Source organism: Bubalus bubalis, chromosome 16 (genome assembly GCF_019923935.1).
Source record: "Bubalus bubalis isolate 160015118507 breed Murrah chromosome 16, NDDB_SH_1, whole genome shotgun sequence".
Taxonomy (NCBI): Eukaryota; Metazoa; Chordata; class Mammalia; order Artiodactyla; family Bovidae; genus Bubalus; species Bubalus bubalis.
The window spans coordinates 10,855,068-10,873,127 of record NC_059172.1 but is presented as its reverse complement, the minus strand read 5'-3'; the positions used below and the strand labels follow the sequence as shown (position 1 = coordinate 10,873,127).

General features: G+C 43.5%; 1 protein-coding gene across 4 annotated transcripts in view; it reads left to right on the top strand.

The window, feature by feature from the left end:
* ALKBH3 (alkB homolog 3, alpha-ketoglutarate dependent dioxygenase) overlaps positions 1-18,060 on the top strand; it is a 42,406-nt gene that overhangs the window by 17,579 nt on the left and 6,767 nt on the right. For all 4 annotated transcript variants that reach the window (XM_006047220.4, XM_025266198.3, XM_006047222.3 and 1 more), the window contains one exon: positions 6,394-6,603. In XM_006047220.4, coding sequence (XP_006047282.2) covers positions 6,394-6,603 — 210 coding nt within the window. The remainder of the gene's footprint in view (positions 1-6,393; positions 6,604-18,060) is intronic.

Below are 18,060 nucleotides of genomic sequence, written 5' to 3'. Positions count from 1 at the left end.
TACTTCACCACCAAAAATAACCAAGAAAAAAAAATATATTCACTTAGAAACATAATGCAGACTTGGTGTTAGCTCAGTCCCTAAGCAAGTCAAGGAAGTGCTAATTAGTTTCTCAGTTACATTGCCGAAAAGCTATCATCCTCCTTTACGTTCTTGTGTTTCTTGTTAAGCGTATGATTCTAACATCTGATCTTTATCCCCACGAAGATAAGCTGCTTCTTGTTGTCATTCAGTCATGGCCGATTCTTTGCGACCGCGTGGACTGGAGCATGCTAGGCCTCCCTGTCCCTCACCACCTTCCAGAGTTCACCCAAGTTCATGTCACTGAATCAGTGATTCTGTCCAACCGTCTCATCTTCTGCTGCCCTCTTCTCCTTTTGCCTTCAGTCTTTCCCAGTATCGAGCTTCCCAGGTGGTCCTAGTGGTAAAGAATGGCCTGCCAATGCAGGAGACTTAAGATACACAGGTTCAATCCCTGGGTTGGGAAGATCCCCTAGAGAAGGAAATGGCAACCCACTGTAGTATTCTTGCCTGGAGAATCCCATGGACAGAGGAGCTTGGTGGGCTACAGTTCATGGGGTCACAAAAAGAGTCAGATATGACTTAGGGGCTAAACTGTTATCTATAGCCCTTGAGAAAGAACTAAATATCCTTGACTATGCTTAATGACTACTAATGACTTTCCCCGCATCAGGGTCTTTTCCAGTGAGTCAGCTGTTCACATCAGGTGGCCAAAGTATTGTAGCTTCTGCTTCAGCATTCATCCATCCAATGAGTATTCAGGTTTGATTTCCCTTAGGATTGACTGGTTTGATCTCCTTGCAGTCCAAGGGACTCTCAAGAATCTTCTCCATCACCACAATTTGAAAGCATCAATTCTTCGGCATTCAGCCTTCCTTATGGTCCAACTTTCACATCCATATATGACTACTGGAGAAATCATAGCTTTAAATATACAGACCTTTGTCAGCAAAGTTAACATGCTGTCTAGGTTTGTCATAGCCTTCCTTCCAAGAAGCAAGTGTCTTCTAATTTCAAGGCTGCAGTTACCATCTAGTGATTTTGGAGTCCAAGGAGAAAAAATCTGTCACTGCTTCCACTTTTTCTTCTTCTGTTTGCCATGAAGTGATGGGACCAGATGCCATGATCTTAGTTTTCTGAATGTTGAGTTTAAAGCCAGCTTTTTCACTCTCCTCTTTCACTTTCATCAAGAGGCTCTTTAGTTCCTCTACATTTTCTGCCATTAGAGAGTTATCATCTACATATCTGAGGTTGTTGATATTTCTCCCAGCAATCTTGATTCCAGCTTGAGCTTCATCCAGCCCGGCATTTCACATAATGTACTCTGCATATACATTAAATCAACAGTGACAATATACAGCCTTGTCGTACTCCTTTCTCAATTTCAAACCAGTCAGTTGTTCCATGAAAGTGTTACTCCTTGACCCACATACAGGTTAAAGATAGCTTAAAGCCATAAAATAAATAGGAAATACAGCTTAATAACATTATTATGGAATTTCACTCTTGAATGTAGGTTAGTTTAATAACATTTATTTAATGATCTAAGTTTTGTTTGTTGTTATTGTAGTTTACTTCTTAAAATCCTCTGCCTTAGAGGAGCTGAATAGATATTTTTCCAAAGAAGACATACAAATGGATAATGGTGGTGGTGTTGGTGGTTTAGTTGCTAAGTCGTGTCTGACTCTTGTGATCCCGGAGACTGTAGCCTGCCAGACTTCTCTGTCCATGGGATTCTCCAGGCAAGAATACTGAAGTGGGTTGCCATGTCCTTCTCCAGGGCAAATGGACAATAGGCATGTGATAAGATGCTCAGCATCACTAATTAGGGAAATGCAAGTCCAAACCATAGTAAGATATCATCCCCTCATACCTGCTAGAAAGGCTGCTATCAAAAAGGCAAGAAATAACAAGTGCTGGTGAGGATATGGAGAAAAGAGAGCTTTCATACCCTGTTGATGGGAATTTAATTGGTGCAGCCATTATGGAAATTTCTCAGAAAATTAAAAATAGAGATACCGTATGATCCAGCTATCCCACTTCTGGTTATTTATCCAAAGAATATGCAAACACTAATTTGAAAATATATGTGCACCCCTGTGTTCATCACAGCATTTTTCCTAATAACCAAGATACAGAAACAACCTAAGTGCCCATCAACAGGTGAATGGATAAAGAAGATGTGGGGGGCGTGTGTGTGTCTATATATATGTTGTTGTTCAGTCACTAAATCGTGTCCAACTCTATGCAGCCCCATGGACTGCAGCACGCCAGGCTTCCCTATCCTCCACTGTCTCCCGGAGTTTGTTCAAGTTCATATCCATTGAGTTGGTGATGCTATCTAACCACCTCATCCCCTACTGCCCTCTTCTCCTTTTGCCTTCATTCTTTACCAGCATCAGGGTCTTTTCCAGTGAGTTGGCTCTTCGAATCAGGTGGCCAAATTATTGGAGCTTCAGCTTTAGCATCAGTCCTTTCAATGAATATTCAGGGCTGATTTCCTTCAGGATGGACTGGTTTGATCTCCTCACAGTCCAACAGACTTTCCAGAGTCTTCTCTAGCACCACAGTTTGAAAGCATCAGTTCTTTGGTGCTCAACCTTCTTCATGGTCCAGCCATTTTAAAAAAGATGAAATCTTACCTTTTGTGAGACCACGGATGGACCTTGAGGATATTATGTTAAATAAGTCAGGTGGAGAGGGACAGATTCTGTATGATTTTATTTATGTGTGGAATATAAAAAATCAATAATATAAATGAACAAACCAAACATGCAGGTACAAGGAGCAGAGTAGTGGTTACCGAAGGGGAGGGGACAGAATGGAGGGCACAACAGGTGGAGGTCACCTGTGTGGTGACGGATGGAAACTGAGTGTTTGGTGGAGCTGAACGTGCTGTATGGCTGGAGAAGGACATGGCAACCCACTCCAGTATTCTTGCCTGGAGAATTCCATGGACAGAGGGGCCTGGCGGGCTACAGTCCTTAGCGTCACCAAAAGTCGGACACTACTGAGCGACTGAGCACACACGCATGTGCATGGTCGAAATATGATGTTAAAAACCAGGGTTACTTCAGTAAAATAAAGAAAGTCCTCTGCTAAGAATGTAATGCCGCTATCCGTAACACGGAATGCCAGCTTTTAACATGATTTCCACAAGACAGTGAAGCTGAGTCCCACATATGCTCCCTGGAAGTTTTACCTGATAATAGTCATGGTATATACCTAAGAATGATATTATGCTTTCCTTTGCTGAACATACATTTCTTCACTTCAAAACACAGAACATGAACTCTGAAGGGGTTCTCTGAAGTGGCAGTTCTTTTTTTTTAATAATTTAAAATATTTATTTATTTTTGGCTGTGCTGGGTCTTTGTTGCTGCGCAGGCTCTCCTCTAGTTGCAGAGAGTGGGGGCCTCTCTCTGGTTGCGGCGCACAGGCTTCTCACTGTGGCGGCATCTCTTGTTGCAGAGCTCGGCTCTCGGGTGCATGGGCTGCAGGAGTTGCGGCTCCTGGGCTTAGAGACAGGCTCAGTGGCTTGTGGCACATGGGCCTAGTTGTTCTGCAGCCTGTGGGATCGTCCCGAACCAGGGGTCGAACCCACATCCCCTACATTGGCAGGCACATTATTTACCACTGAGCCACCAGGGAAACCCTAGAGTGGCAGTCCTTAAAGTAGAATCTGTGGATCCCTGGAGGGAGTCCACGAAATTCTTTTTGGGAATCCACAGGGTCAAAATTATTTTTATGAGATTACTAAGACTAGGTGACATTTTTCACTGTGTTGAGTTTGCACTAGACAAAAACAATGGTGACTAAAATTGTGGTGCCTTGGGGTCGCTAAGAGTCGGACACGACTGAGCGGCTTCACTTTCCCTTTCACTTCATGCATTGGAGAAGGAAATGGCGACCCACTCCAGTGTTCTTGCCTGGAGAATCCCAGGGACGGGGGAGCCTGGTGGGCTGCCATCTATGGGGTCGCACAGAGTCGGACACGACTGAAGCGACTTAGCAGCAGCAGCAGCAGCAGTATGAAGCAAGGCATTGCCACCAGACCGTACTAGTAATCATTGTTTTCTTTACCACGTGCACGTCCAGTAAAAAAAAAAAAAAAAAAAAAAGATGGTTTCATTCAAGGGTGTCCTTTGAAGAAGTGATAAGCGTTATTTTATTAAATCTTGATCTTTTAAAATTGTTTCATGAAATGGAAAGTATGCATAAGGCATTTCTGCTACAAATGATTTATGATGGTTGTGTGTGATTGTTTACGGTAGAAGCTGAACTAGCTACTTTTATCCTGGACCATTTTACTTGGAAGAGCAACTGGTGCACACACACTATTCAGACTTGAGTATTCAGCAGACATTTTCTCATAAGTGAGTGAAGTGTCACTTCTAGGAAAACAATGGACAGGATTTAATAAAAGTTTGACACTAATAAAAGTTGAAGTTTCAAGGAAATGTGAGGAATTCTGGAAAAACTCGTATCCTTCCCATTACTTAGCTTTTTCTGAAGAGATCAGTGGTAATGTTAATGGAGATGACTTTTTTATGGTGTATAATGAAACTCGTCAGCAGTAAGAGCATCTACATGACTCAGTGAGCCAGTATTTTCCAAATGACCAGTGCTTGATGTTACAGAATCCTGCAAGATTAAACGATCCATCCAAAGTGCAAGTTGGACCAATGGATTTGGATGTAATAACATAAAAAGTGTGTTGATGTCGTTTCAGATTCCACAATGCCTCTAACCTTTAAGAAATCAGTACAGTTGAGCTTTGGTTTAATAGCAAAGAATATCTATGGTTATTTGAAAAGATTTTTTTCTAACTTTTTCAAACTACATGTCTGTGTGAAGGCAGTTTTCTTTGTATGTGTCAACAAAAACATTTTAACAGATTGAATGCAGAAGCAGATATTAGAACCAACTCTCTTCTGTTAAATCAGACATTGAAGAGATTTGCAAAAGAGTGCCACTCTTCTCACTAATTTTTTTGTATTGGAAAAAAGCTGATTTTCATAAAATACTACTTGGGTTAGCATGTAATGGGGCTGTTATTTTTTAAACGAATTAACCAAAAATTAAAAATTTTTTAGTTCTAATTTTTAACATGGTAGCTGTCACAGCTATAACTCAAACACGTAGAAGTTCTTTGGGGTCCTCAGTAATTTTTTTTGGCTGTGCTGCGTAGCTTGCAGCATCTTAGTTCCCCAACCAAGGGTTGAACCCGGGCCCTCAGTAGTGAACGTGCTGAGTCCTAACCTCTGGACTGCCAGGGAGTTCCCTCCTCAGTCATTTTGGTAGTGGAGCGAGAAGCCCTGTCCTACAGGAAGCTTCCGTAAAGCACTTGAGGTTTCTTGGAAGGCAAGACACACAGAATTCTAACCAGAACCATAAGAGCTGCCCTGATTATAGCTCCCTAGTGCAACCTAAGGTCAAGCGTCACAGTTTCCTAAAGCATGTATGGCAAGATGGTGAGTTCTGAATATAAACTACAGATATGAACTCGGTGCTCAGGAGGCAGGGCTGTGGACTGTTTAAATCTTTTGTAGTTCACAGCCATTTCATGACTCCATTCTGTAGAATGTTTTTCCCCTCTGGGTTCTGGTCTTAGGAAGTTTGCCACTCTAGAAATATTGAATATCCTTTCAAAGAGCAATTTTGCCACTTGTGATAAAATGGGAATGGAATCCTGGTGGCTCAGGCGGTAAAGAATCTGCCTGCAATGTGGGAGACCTGGGTTCGAGACCTGGGTCAGGAAGATCCCCTGGAAGAGGGCATGGCAACCCACTCCAGTATTCTTGCCTGGAGAAATCCCCATGGACAGAGGAGCCTGGCGGGCTACAGTTCATGGGGTCACAAAGAGTCAGACACAACTGAGTGACTATGCACAGCACAGGAATGGAACAGAGGGCCACCCTGAAGGAGAGCTCTTTCACCCTCAGACTTGAGTCTTTATCTGCTGACTCCTGATGGCTCCTCAGCTGTGGTGACAAAGCAGGCTTCCTGCTCCACGTGCCACCTCCATGCCTTACGGAGGCGACCGCCCAGAGTGCACGGACAGTTACTTCTCTGGAGGGTCATACGTTTAACATGGAAAGGATGAGATGGGAGGATAGGCCTGGTCTTCATGACATTGCTACACCAAATTTAGCACCTTAATAGAACCGCAGAGGTCAGCTTCCTTCAGAATAGACATAATGGGAGAGAATGCGACTTCTCTTCTGGCCTTATTACGTTTCAAATGGTTTGCTTATTCCAAGCCCCTGTTTATAGCGTGACTGATTTTGCACTTCCTGTTTTTCCCTGTGACTGCCACCTTGTATCTCATGTAAACTGTCTCTGCCCCTTCTCTTGACCTGTTGATTGCAGTGGCATCCTGTGCTGCTCACGCTGAAGAACCAAATTGAAGAGAACACTGGCCACACCTTCAACTCCTTGCTTTGCAATCTTTACCGAAATGAGAAGGACAGCGTGGACTGGCACAGCGATGACGAACCTTCACTGGGGAGGTGCCCCACCATCGCTTCACTCAGTTTTGGTGCCACACGCATGTTTGAGATGAGAAAGAAGCCCCCGCCAGTGAGTAGCCCCTTTATTATTTTCTTTTCCTCCCGCTATCTAATGATCTGTGGGAAAAAAGCCGGGCTCCTAAAAGGCTCCTATTTTCAGATTTAGGGGATTGCAGTATGTGTCTGGTTGATGAAATGTTTTCAACTGATGGCTTATATCCTGTGGATAACTTTTGACTTCCAAAGAAGCCATTCATTCATTTCTGCAACAGAAATTGCCTGCCGTGTGCCAGGTGTCAGAGGCTTATTTCCATTGGTGGAAAGGACAGACACAGTCACCGTCCTCATGGAAATGGGGGTAGACAGACATTATTCATTACTCAAGTAATTGGAAGGCAGAGCTCGAGTGAGTAGGGGCAAGAAGGGAAAGGAAGGAGGCTCAGGGAAGATGCCCTTCTTCAGGAGCCTTTATTTTAACTAAGTGTTCTTCATGGCAGTGTTGCCTGTCCTCTTTGAAAGGAAGTACTGCAGTCCATCCTAAAGGAGATCAGTCCTGGGTGTTCATTGGAAGGACTGATGTTGAAGCTGAAACTCCAATACTTTGGCCATCTGTTGCGAAGAGCTGACTCATTAGAAAAGACCCTGATGCTGGGAAAGATTGAGGGCAGGAGGAGAAGGGGACAGCAGAGGATGAGATGGTTGGATGGCATCACCGACTCAATGGACATGGGTTTGGGTGGACTCCGGGAGTTGGTGATGGCAGGGAGGCCCCGGGTGCTGCGATTCATTGGGTCACAAAGAGTCGGACACAGCTGAGCGACTGAACTGAACTGAACTGAACTGAACCGCACTCATCCCCATTCCTTCTTAGCCAGTTCCTAAAATCCAGATGAACGGTACCTCTTTCAGAGAGGAAGTTCCAGCCAGGTGACTAGACAAGCAGTGACTAAACTGTAGAATAACTTCAGTTGTTCAGCCCAGCTCTTACCTATATTTTAATACGTTGGAGGGGTATGAGGGCTCTTTGTGTGTGTGTGTGTGTGTGTGTGTGTGTGTGTTTTTAATCAAGAAGTGTAGAACTTTAGGACTGAAATAGATAGAAAGATACTAGGAACTCTAAGAAAAGAGCAAAGCTCTACCAAATTATCTTATTTCCAGGATTTGCATGTGGGTGTTTTTTTTAAACCAAGGCTCCCAATCATTTAGCTTATAACATTAAACCAGACATAGTCAGTGTGGACGGCCTACAGGGCTGTGTTTTGAGTATGACCTAATCCAGACCGTGTAATTATCAGGCAGTCAGTGCTTGTGTCTGTTCTTCATCAGATATACTTCTTGGGCTGTTTTCCTGACATGTATTTGGGTTTCCAAACATGGTATTTTGAAGCATATTGTGTTGTTTTGCACTTACTCCATTAAGCACCTTTCCTTGGCATATCTTCCATCGATGGGGTTGTATTTGCTTTTGTTTACACAGAAGCTTTGGTCTGTGTTGGCAGGGATTGGGGGTAGTTGTCAGTTGCCGGTGACTTCCTGAGTGAACTTGCTCCCTGGGCACTCTGACTAGCTTCACAGTCTCAGTGTACCAGGGAGAACCGCCTAAGAAGCAGGCTCCCCAGCCTTTGCCATGTTCCTTTCAGGCACAGTTAGCTTTTATATGCAGGCTTCCACTTGGTTAAATCCTACGTTCGCACATATGAGGAGTTCATCCTGCCCTTCATAAGTCCTCTGCTGTGTGAATGGCAGAGAAACACCAGGTGTCTTATTTTAAAGTTCAGACCCTCAAGCCAGACATACGGAACACCACCTTTTTGCCAGGCCTGGTCTTGGGAGCTGGGATTATAGCCATGAGTAAGTGAGATGAAGTCATCCTTCCCCTCCTGGAGCTGATGATCTGGCCCCTGTTAGTGCTCCGTCTCCCTTCCAGGGTTATCCTTCCAGCTTTCTGAGTGGACAGCAAACTCTGGTGGATCCAGGATAATCTTTGGTGTAAGCTGAGTCTCTGGTTCTTTGCAGTGACTTTCTTTGTTGCCAAGTATTTAAGTATTCAGTTATCGTTTTTCTCTACACATACATTCACCACCACCACCACCATCACCCTTTTTAAAAAACATTTTTTGGCCTATTTCCAGATTTTAAGGTTAAGAATTCCTGAAGCATGCTTTGTAGGATAATTAGTTTTACTGTACAAGCAATTTCCAACTGTTAAGCATTAGTCATTGGAAGGACTGATGTTGAAGCTGAAACTCCAATACTTGATGCGAAGTACCTGATGCGAAGAGCTGACTCATTTGAAAAGACCCTGATGCTGAAAAAGATTGAAGGCGGGAGGAGAAGGGGATGGCAGAGGATGGAATGGTTGGATGGCATCACCGACTCAATGGACATGAGTTTGAGCAAGCTCCGGGAGTTGGTGAAGGACAGGGAAGCCTGGCGTGCTGCGGTCCACGGGGTTGCAAAGAGTCGGACGCAACTGAGCGACTGAACTGAACTGAAGCATTAACAGTGTTCTGGTGCCCAGAATACCTCTATTCCTTTTCCCCTCTAGGCAGCTGAAGGTCATTTTCTCATATGAGAACATATTCATGGTGATCAAGAATTATTTCTTGGAAATATAATTCAGTTATATTATAGGTTAATGGGTGGATAGAAAATGTAACTACCACTTAGCATTGTGTCTGAGGGCAACCATTTGGAACAAAATCTCTAAAAGAGACACTGACCATACTTACTGAAACTGTCTTCTCAAGGCTTCTTAGAGTCTATTTTGATGAACAAGAGTGAAAGCACAGGCCGTGAAACACCGAAAATGTGGTTCAATCCCTTTAATTATCTGTCAATAGCAGGGGAATTTGCACTATAACTGTAGTAGCTGATTTGATGAAAATACCTATCTGATAAGTAAGAAAATTTGTCTGAGATCTTGAAACAAAGTTGGCTGAGGAAACAGATATGGGAAGAAATGCAAATGTGTCAGTATGTTGCTGCTGCTGCTAAGTGGCTTAGTCGTGTCCGACTCTGTGCGACCCCACAGACGGCAGCCCACCAGGCTCCCCCGTCCCTGGGATTCTCCAGGCAAGAACACTGGAGTGGGTTGCCATTTCCTTCTCCAATGCGTGAAAGTGAAAAGTGAAAGTGAAGTTGCTCAGTCGTGTCCGACCCTCAGCGACCCCACGGACTGCACCCCACCAGGCCCCTCCGCCCATGGGGTTTTCCAGGCAAGAGTACTGGAGTGGGTGCCATCGCCTTCTCCGTCAGTATGTTGGGTTACTGATTAATAAGTTTTTGCTTCTGGCATAGTCTTAACTGTGATTGAATTTGATGCAGTTGTATATTCCTTCAATTCTGACTTTTGCTTAAGATGGGGAAATTGAAGGTTAATATATTTGAAATTATAATCACGCATTAGTGAATACAGTTTTAAAATTACTTCCCCTCCCCACCACCTCCCCACCTCGCCCCTCTCCAAGAACCTATAAACTCCATTCTTGGATAAACAAAACCCAGGTTTAAACTTTTGGAAAAATTTCTTCAAGTTTCTTTAACAGATTTAAAACATCTTGGGCTTTACAAATCTAGCTAAACTTGAACTACAGAAGCCTTTCTCTGAGTTGACATCTTTGGGAATGTATCGTAGGGCACATCATCTTTATCTTATCCCTTTTCTGAAGGATTGAAAGGAAAATGGTTATTGCAAATCTGTCTACTTTTCTTCCTTAACTATGGTGATAGCTTTGAGAACATGACTCATGATTCATATAACTCAAGCTAAAAGCATAAAATAAAAAGTGTAATTCAAGTTAGTCTTCTGTGTGGAATTTGTAGGAGTCTGACTTTCTGTAGCTCCTAGGAACCTGTCTCGCTATGCCACTAAAGATTGTAATTTTCATGTCTGTCAACAAGACATTTGGAGTGTGCTAGAGATCGTGGGAGGGCATCTTTTTCAAAAGCCAGTTAGTTTTAACCTATCAAAGGAGAAGAAGTTAATACCTGTTTGACTTGAGTCAAAGTTTCTCATCTAAAGCTGACATAGGGGAATCATGAGATTTCCTGTATTTGATTCAAGTATGCAGATCTGAGACAGAAAAGCATCTGTTTGGGGCCACTTTCAAAGGGAATTAGCCTTTTTTTTTTTTTTTTTAACATTCGAACTCCCCCACCCCTGCGGCAGCTGTCTGTTTTGCAGTCTGGCACCTTGAGTAGTTCTCTGTAGCCGCTGATCTTCTGAAAGCTGCCCCAGTTCCACACATCGCATTCCTAACAATTTCTTGCTGTGCTGAGATGGTAAGGAGATCTTTGTTTCCCTAAGCGTCAGTGTCTCTCTGATTCATGCAGTTGGCTCAGGCGGCTTCGCGCATGCATCATCCCTAGGATTAAACATTCACTCCTCCAAGATGCCAATCCTTGATCCTCATCTCCCTGTCCAAGTCTGTCAACTCTGCTCATTTGTTTTGATTTTATAGTCAATTACCACTTCCTTTAATGATAATAAGCTACTTGGAGACATGGTAGCCTTTCCTTCATTCACCCATCCCTTCTTTTGTTAATTCAGTTAAACCTGAGTGAACAGCATTGTATCTATCTTCTGGCCAACATCAGAATATACTATCTTAAGACAAAAGTAAAGCTTACCAACTATACCTCTGTAGACATTTTTTTTTAAGAAACCAAAAACCTCTTTTATTCTCCCAAGGTAGGCTCATTAAAGCTTTTCTACGTTTGTGTCCCAAACCCAGTTGTACTTTTCAGGCTGCATCGTGTCCCTGTTATAAAGATTAGTCTGGTTCTTTTCCCAGTATAGCTTTAATTCTATACTGAAAAACAGGCTGGAAAAGGAACTACAAAAGCCATTTGGCAGGCTGCTATTTCTCTGTCGGTTACCATAGAAACAGTGATGGCTGAGTTGGGGAGGGGGGTGAGTATTAGATAATAGGAAGTTTGTGATGCACTGGAGGTTTAGATGCCAAAAGCCTTGTTTTCTAGAAAATTACCCATGCATAAGCACTATCCTTTATCAGCTGAATCCTGAAAATGTGAGGGGCTTCTATCTACCTCAAGATGATTGAGTTGAGGCAAGTTGGGAAATTTCTCCAACCATTCCTTTCTCTAGCACCTTCTGAAGAATGAGAGCTCTGTTCATAATACCAAAAGAGATGTTTGTAAAACCACTTGTGATGGGAGAGGTTGAGAGTTGCCAGTGCATTCGAGTTCCTAGTACCTCCCTGTTTACACACAACTGGGAAGAGTGGGATATTAAAAAGGTCATTTTAATCATAAATATCAGTATTTTTTCCAGGGCTTTAGAAGAATTGAGGATATTGGAATCCAAAATAATATAAGCTGACTAGCTTAAATTTGAAAATCGGGTAGACTAGACTGTACAGTGTTTCGTGGGGTGGTGACTGAGCCGCAGCCTCAGCCACCACGCCCACTGCTGCTCTTCCAGGCATCCATACTTCTTCTTAGTCCATCTTCTGATTACTGCATCTGTTCTGAGAAATTACAAGAACTACTCAAAAGGAACTGTTGATAATCATCATCTTTTTAGTACAGTCCCTAATGAAATTTAAAATATCAGGTTTCGTTTCCTGTTTCTGTTACTGATGCCTGTAAAAAGCACTTATCTGCTTCATTTATACTCATTCCATTTTTGTAAATGGGATGATAATTGGTAGCAACTTTATGGGAGTAATAGGAAAGTTTTCCCATGAAAGGCACTATGAAAGTTGGTGCAGTGATCAGTGAATTTTTAAGCTGTTATAAATGGTGGATGCTACAGTGACTTTTCAGTTGTGGAAATTGAAAAAGAAAATGAACGGCAGTGAGGCTAACCTCCAGGGTTGCCTCACCCTGTGAATGGCATTCATTGAGGGGGTGCAGGGGAGACTCGGGGAGGGTCAAGTGGCCTGTGGATCAGGAATGGCGACTGAGTTTTTGAGCTCCTGTCTTTAGGGTCATGCAGTGTTTGGAGAGTGTGAGTCAGTGAGTGGGGGATAAATTGGTACATGTGTAAGTGGATAAAGATAAGTAGTCCTCGTAGGACCTCAGTTCTCTACAGACGAGGTCTTTGGGGAGTTGGGATCGCCATTTGCTTCTTTGGGGGCTGTCTCAAGCTAGAGTCCGTGTCCTGACTGCCACTGGGAATAACTAATCTTTGCAAAGAACCTCCTGGTTTTGCCACTGAGAGCACTTTTAATCTTGGGAGAACAGCGTTTTCCAAAGTGATTTGTCAAATTCGTGTGTGTCCTGACTAGGTATGAGGTCTGCTTACAAACTTTTTTTAAAACCTTGCCTTAATGGTAGTTTCCCCTCCCCCTCCACTTTGCCATGCTCTGAAAAACTATTCCTGAGCCTTCTGGTAATTTTCTTTAAGAAGCCACATTTTCCTGGTGGATGACTGCTTAGCTGAGGCAGAAAAGAGCGTAGTGAGTTTGAGGAAGGAGAAGGAGGCCCAACAGAGGAGCAGAGTGAGCAAGTGCAGAGAGGAGCATGTGATGAGATGGAAGGGGTGGGTGGGGCCAGATGACACAAGGACTCAGGATCCTCAGGAAGGAGTGGGTTTTAAGTACATCAGGAAGCCATTGAAATGTGTTAGGCGGAAGAGTGACATGATCTGATTGAAATTTTACAAGGTCAGTTGCTACTGCGTGGAGCTCAGACTAGACAAGAGCAAGAGTGGGAGCCAGGAGACCAATTAAGAGATTGTTATACCTCCTGGGACCAAGGCAGAGAAGGAGAGAGGTGGACAGCTTCAATGACATGAGCTCAAAGGAGCAAGCATTTTTAAGACATGCCTGGGAATTATGGTCTGAAGGTGTTAATGAGGAGTATCCCCTCACTCTGTCGATGTGTGACATGATCACCTTCCACAGGAGAGAGAGTTCCTGAGAGTTTGGAGTCTTCTGGAGAGAGCCAGGTTTTGATTAGGACAAGGAGGTAGAGGGAACCTTCAGAGCACGAGGTTGAGGATCTGGGGGCGTTTGCTCATCCCTGAATGAGAATTCCAGCAGACACAGTGGCAGGGCCAGGGGTAGGTGTGGGGGATTGTGTTTAATCAGGTTATGTCCTGGGATGGTTTGGGAATAAGTGTTCTGATGTAATGGATGACTGGAGAACCCTGCACTTTTCCTGGTAACTGGGGTCAGCTGGATGTCAGGCTTCATGGAAGTTGTCCTGTACGCTCTTTGAGGAAGGAGAGCATTTATTTCTGGTGCTGCAGTCTTGAGTAGAAGCTCTTTCAAAATAGCAATTCCTTTAAGTTGCATTTCTTAGAAATATTATATCACCAAGAACAGCATCTTCATTACATTAAATCTTCTGGTTTTAAATGCACATTTAGTATAGCTAGAGTGACTGTAGCAGTAAGGGTAAAGCCAGCCTTGTTTTTGCGTAATTCGGTAACTTTTCAACCCTCCTACCCCCAGCACTCTCTCAGCAACAGACAGTGGTGGCAGGTGTAGCAGTGTAAACTGCACTTGCCTCTTACGATCACTGGATGTGCCTGGGCTGGGCTGGCCGACTGCACATGCCAGGCCCTCATGCCTAGCGTTCTCACTCACCTCACTGGAACCTTCCCTGCCAAATCCACGTCAAAAATCAGGAAAAGAGTTTGATAAAAGCCCAAATATTTCTGTGTGCCAAGAGAGTTCAAAACTGTTTCGAACGGATAACCTCAAGTCACTTTAAATCTATGGTTTCCCAAGGGTTTCCCTGGTAGTCCAGTGGTTAAGACTCTTGTGTTCCCACTGCAGTGGGCACAGGTTCAGTCCCTGGTCAGGGAACTAAGATCCTGCATGCTGCATGGCGAGGCCTAAAAAAAAAGTCTATGCTATCCCATCTAGTTTCCTACTTTATCAGATCTTATTTCAAAACCAGCTGCTTTTTTTTTTAAAGTAATGTTTTTCAGATCATGTTGAAGATGCCATCTCTGAAAGTGTTTGGTCTGAGTCAGCAGACTAGCTGTGGAGATGACTTTGTGGGGTCCTAGCTTTATTTTGTTTCCATGATTTCCATAACTAATATGTTTTGTTTATGTCAAATTTAAAAAATATATTACCGCTATGAACAACGGGTCCAGCTGTGTTCTTATATTGGTGTTGTAGAAACAACTTTACTGTCCAAATATAGCTGCAGACTTTGATAATCCATCAGTCTGTCTAGAAGCCAGCCAGGTTCTCAAGGGCAAGGCCACACCATAGTTTGATTGGGAACACAAGCTGGAAAGAAAAGACTGAAAGAGAGGAGAGGAGACATTTTGGCATAGTCCTAACTCAGGAAGCAGGGCCAGCGAAGGGACACTTGGCTCCAGCAGTCTAAGCAGCTGTAGCACATGCTGGCATTTAGTTTTCAATTATCATTTTAATCTGCGGTAAAGCCTTAACCATACTTGTCAAGCAGCTCGACTATGTATCTGATTCTTGGACCAGAGAGCAAGGGAAATTCCTATTCTGTCTGTTACCATCTTGTGAAAACCCTTTGCTTGATTCTGCAGACGCTCCAACATCTTGGTTTTTTCTTGATTTTTGAAGCACAGATTCTGGGATCAGTTGTCTGCATCTGCAGGTTCCCTCTCCTACAGCTTAACTCACTTTTGGAAGCTGCTCTCTAGCTCCATCTCACCGTGCTGGTGATACGGTGATACCATCGTCCTGAAGAGCAAGTAGTCTGGCCTTTCCTCAGTCGTCACTGCCTTCCTCCTTGTGATGCTGCTCACCCGCATCCAGCATCTCTCTCCCTGAAACTCAGCCGTCTATTAGCTGCCCTTTCTTGCTCCTCCTGGCTTCTGAAATACTGTATTATCTTAGCTGTTCTCACACTTTTCTCACTGTTACGTTTCTGCCTCCTTCGGTGTTTTCTTCCCTTTGCATTCAACCCCTTTAAATATAGATATTCAGGATTGTCTTTGATTCTGTCATCTTTGTCTACATAACTTTTAAGGAAATTATGAAATAGGAGTAGATTGTAAATGCCATGTAGGCAAGGTCCATTTCTGTCTCCTTTATTGTTACATCCCCAGCGTTTAGCACTGTGTGTATATGTGTGTTTTGATTGAATACATAAATGGATTTCATTTATTGTTATGGCTTCAACCATTTCTTCTTTGGTGGAGCAACTTGTGAATCTCAATTCCAGCTTTGACTTTTATCTCACAGTCTAGTCATCACTTTGTCATGAGACATTTCTACTTACAACAGCACATGACTTGTAACCTGAGACTGTAGACTTACTGTTATTCTCTCAGAAAACTCCACAATTCTGCCTGCTCATAAGTAGCATTATGTTCATGATGTCACTACTCTCTTGGACAGGTTTAATCGTAAATTATTTTCAGTTCTTCCCCATTCTCTCATTTCAATTGTTTTAGTTCCAAATCTTCTTAATTCTTTCTTGAAAGGTCCGAAAAACTCATCCTTCTAATAGTGGCTTCATTTCAGGCTCTCTTTACCACATGCCTAAAATACTAAAATGCCTTTTTCCACTCTGATATCCATAATTCTAATCTCTTCTCCTTCAGTTCTGATAACCAGATGCCAGATATTTTCAGGAACAGTTTATTTTCTCTATTTGTTCTTTCTTCTCTTTCCTCCTGCTCACAAATATTAATTGAGCACCCACTATGTGTCGGGCACAATGCTCAACTCTGGAGAAATAGCGTAAATGTGGCAGACACGGACCGTGCCTTCCTGGATGTCACGGGAGCTAGAGAACTGTTGATTCAATGGAGAGGCGTAATTACGACTTGGAGTTATGGCTCTGAATTTAGATTTTACTCCAAGCGCAATGGGAATGAATGAGGTTGTGACATGCTCTGGTTTATATTTTAAAAAGAACACTCTGGCTGCTGTGTGAAGAATAATTCGGGGAGAGGCAAGAATAGGAGACTAAAAGGTTGTTCCAGTGTTTTTACTGGGAGACTGCTGATTTGCACTCAGATGGTGACAGTGAGGAGGAACACAGTAGATGAATTTGAGGTGTATTTTTGAGGGTGAACCAGGTTTCTTGCTCAATCAGTTGGTAGATGGAGGTGCTATTTACTCAGATGGAAGAGGAGCAGGGGGTTTGCATTTTGTTTTGCTCTTGTTTAGGGAGGATTGTGGAGGAATCAAGAGATCCTTCTTCTACATGCTAGATTCAAGATTCTTGAGACTCCCAAATTGGCTATGGCGCCAGGGCTTCAGATGACAGGCCTGTGCTAGAGGTGTCCTTTGGGAATTGTCAGGATAACAACAGTAACGACAGTGAAGGACAGTGATGGACAGCGGGTGCCTCGTGCGGAGTCCGTGCCCGGCTCTGTTCTCAGTGCTTCCCTCGCAGCCTCCGGGAATCTTACGAAGTCGACGCTGCTGGCATCTCCATCGCACGGGTGAGGTGGCTGAGGCCCTGTGTTAAGGCACTTGCTCCACATGGCATGGACAATCGGTTGTTGAACTGAGTTGAAACTAATAATCTAGATAGTATGTAAAGCTATGGAATTGCCCATTATCAATTCAGAGCAGAAGAATAGAGAAAGAGGAGCAGAAAGCCAAGACTGAGCTCACTGCTTTCATCAGTTTGTTTTCCAACTTAGAAGTCTTTACTTGCTCCTGCTGGAACACAGGGTATAAAATGTAAACTCTTCCAGCCAGATTGTCAAATCTTCACCAAATCTATGCCCAACCGACTTTGATGTCCCTGTGTGATTGCACCATACTGCTGACTTATCTCTTTGCTCCTTAGACGTGCTCTCCACCTTCTCACTGGGCTTCCTGGGTGGCGCTAGTGGTAAAGAACCCGCCTGCCAATGCAGGAGACGTAAAAGACACAGGTTCGACCCCTGGGTCAGGAAGATCCCCTGGAGGAGGGCCTAGCAACCCACCCCAGTATTCTTGCCTGGAGAATTCCATGGACAGAGGAACCTGGTGGGCCCCAGTCCATAGGGTTGCAAAGAGCTGGACGTGACTGAACCGACTTAGCACACATACACACCAGCTTCTCATGAACTTAAGTCCTCTCCAGCCTTCAAGGGCCCCTGTAGCCTTGAAGCCTTTCAGTGAACAAAGCAATAATAGTTACTGCATGTCGGGTGCTTCCTGAGCTTTGGAAATGAGAAACAGGTAGCAGGCTTCTACTTTGTTTTGACCTTTCTGTTCATTTGTTTTCTTATTATAAGCATCTTATTAATAAAAAGATGGAAGAATTTCTAGGTAAGTAGCTTATCCAGGAGATCAGAGATGACTTGGAAAACCAGATGTCTCACTGTTGACTAAGATCATTAATTTGGAAGCATATTTTGCATCCATGGCCTTTTCTGATTGTGTTGGGATCACTGAGATTAAGAATACGATACTTGAAGCAGCATATGTGTACTGAGCTTTGTTTCAGGCACTATCACGTGGAATGGCAAAGGGTCATCAAAGAAGCTGGGCAGGTAACATCTGGGCTTGCTTGGGAGCTTATGTGGGATGACCAGAGGTGAGCATAAGAGAAGCAGTTGTGATAGGTCCACCAGCAGCTCAGTTGGGCAGCTCTTAAGCAGAAACTGGTCCTC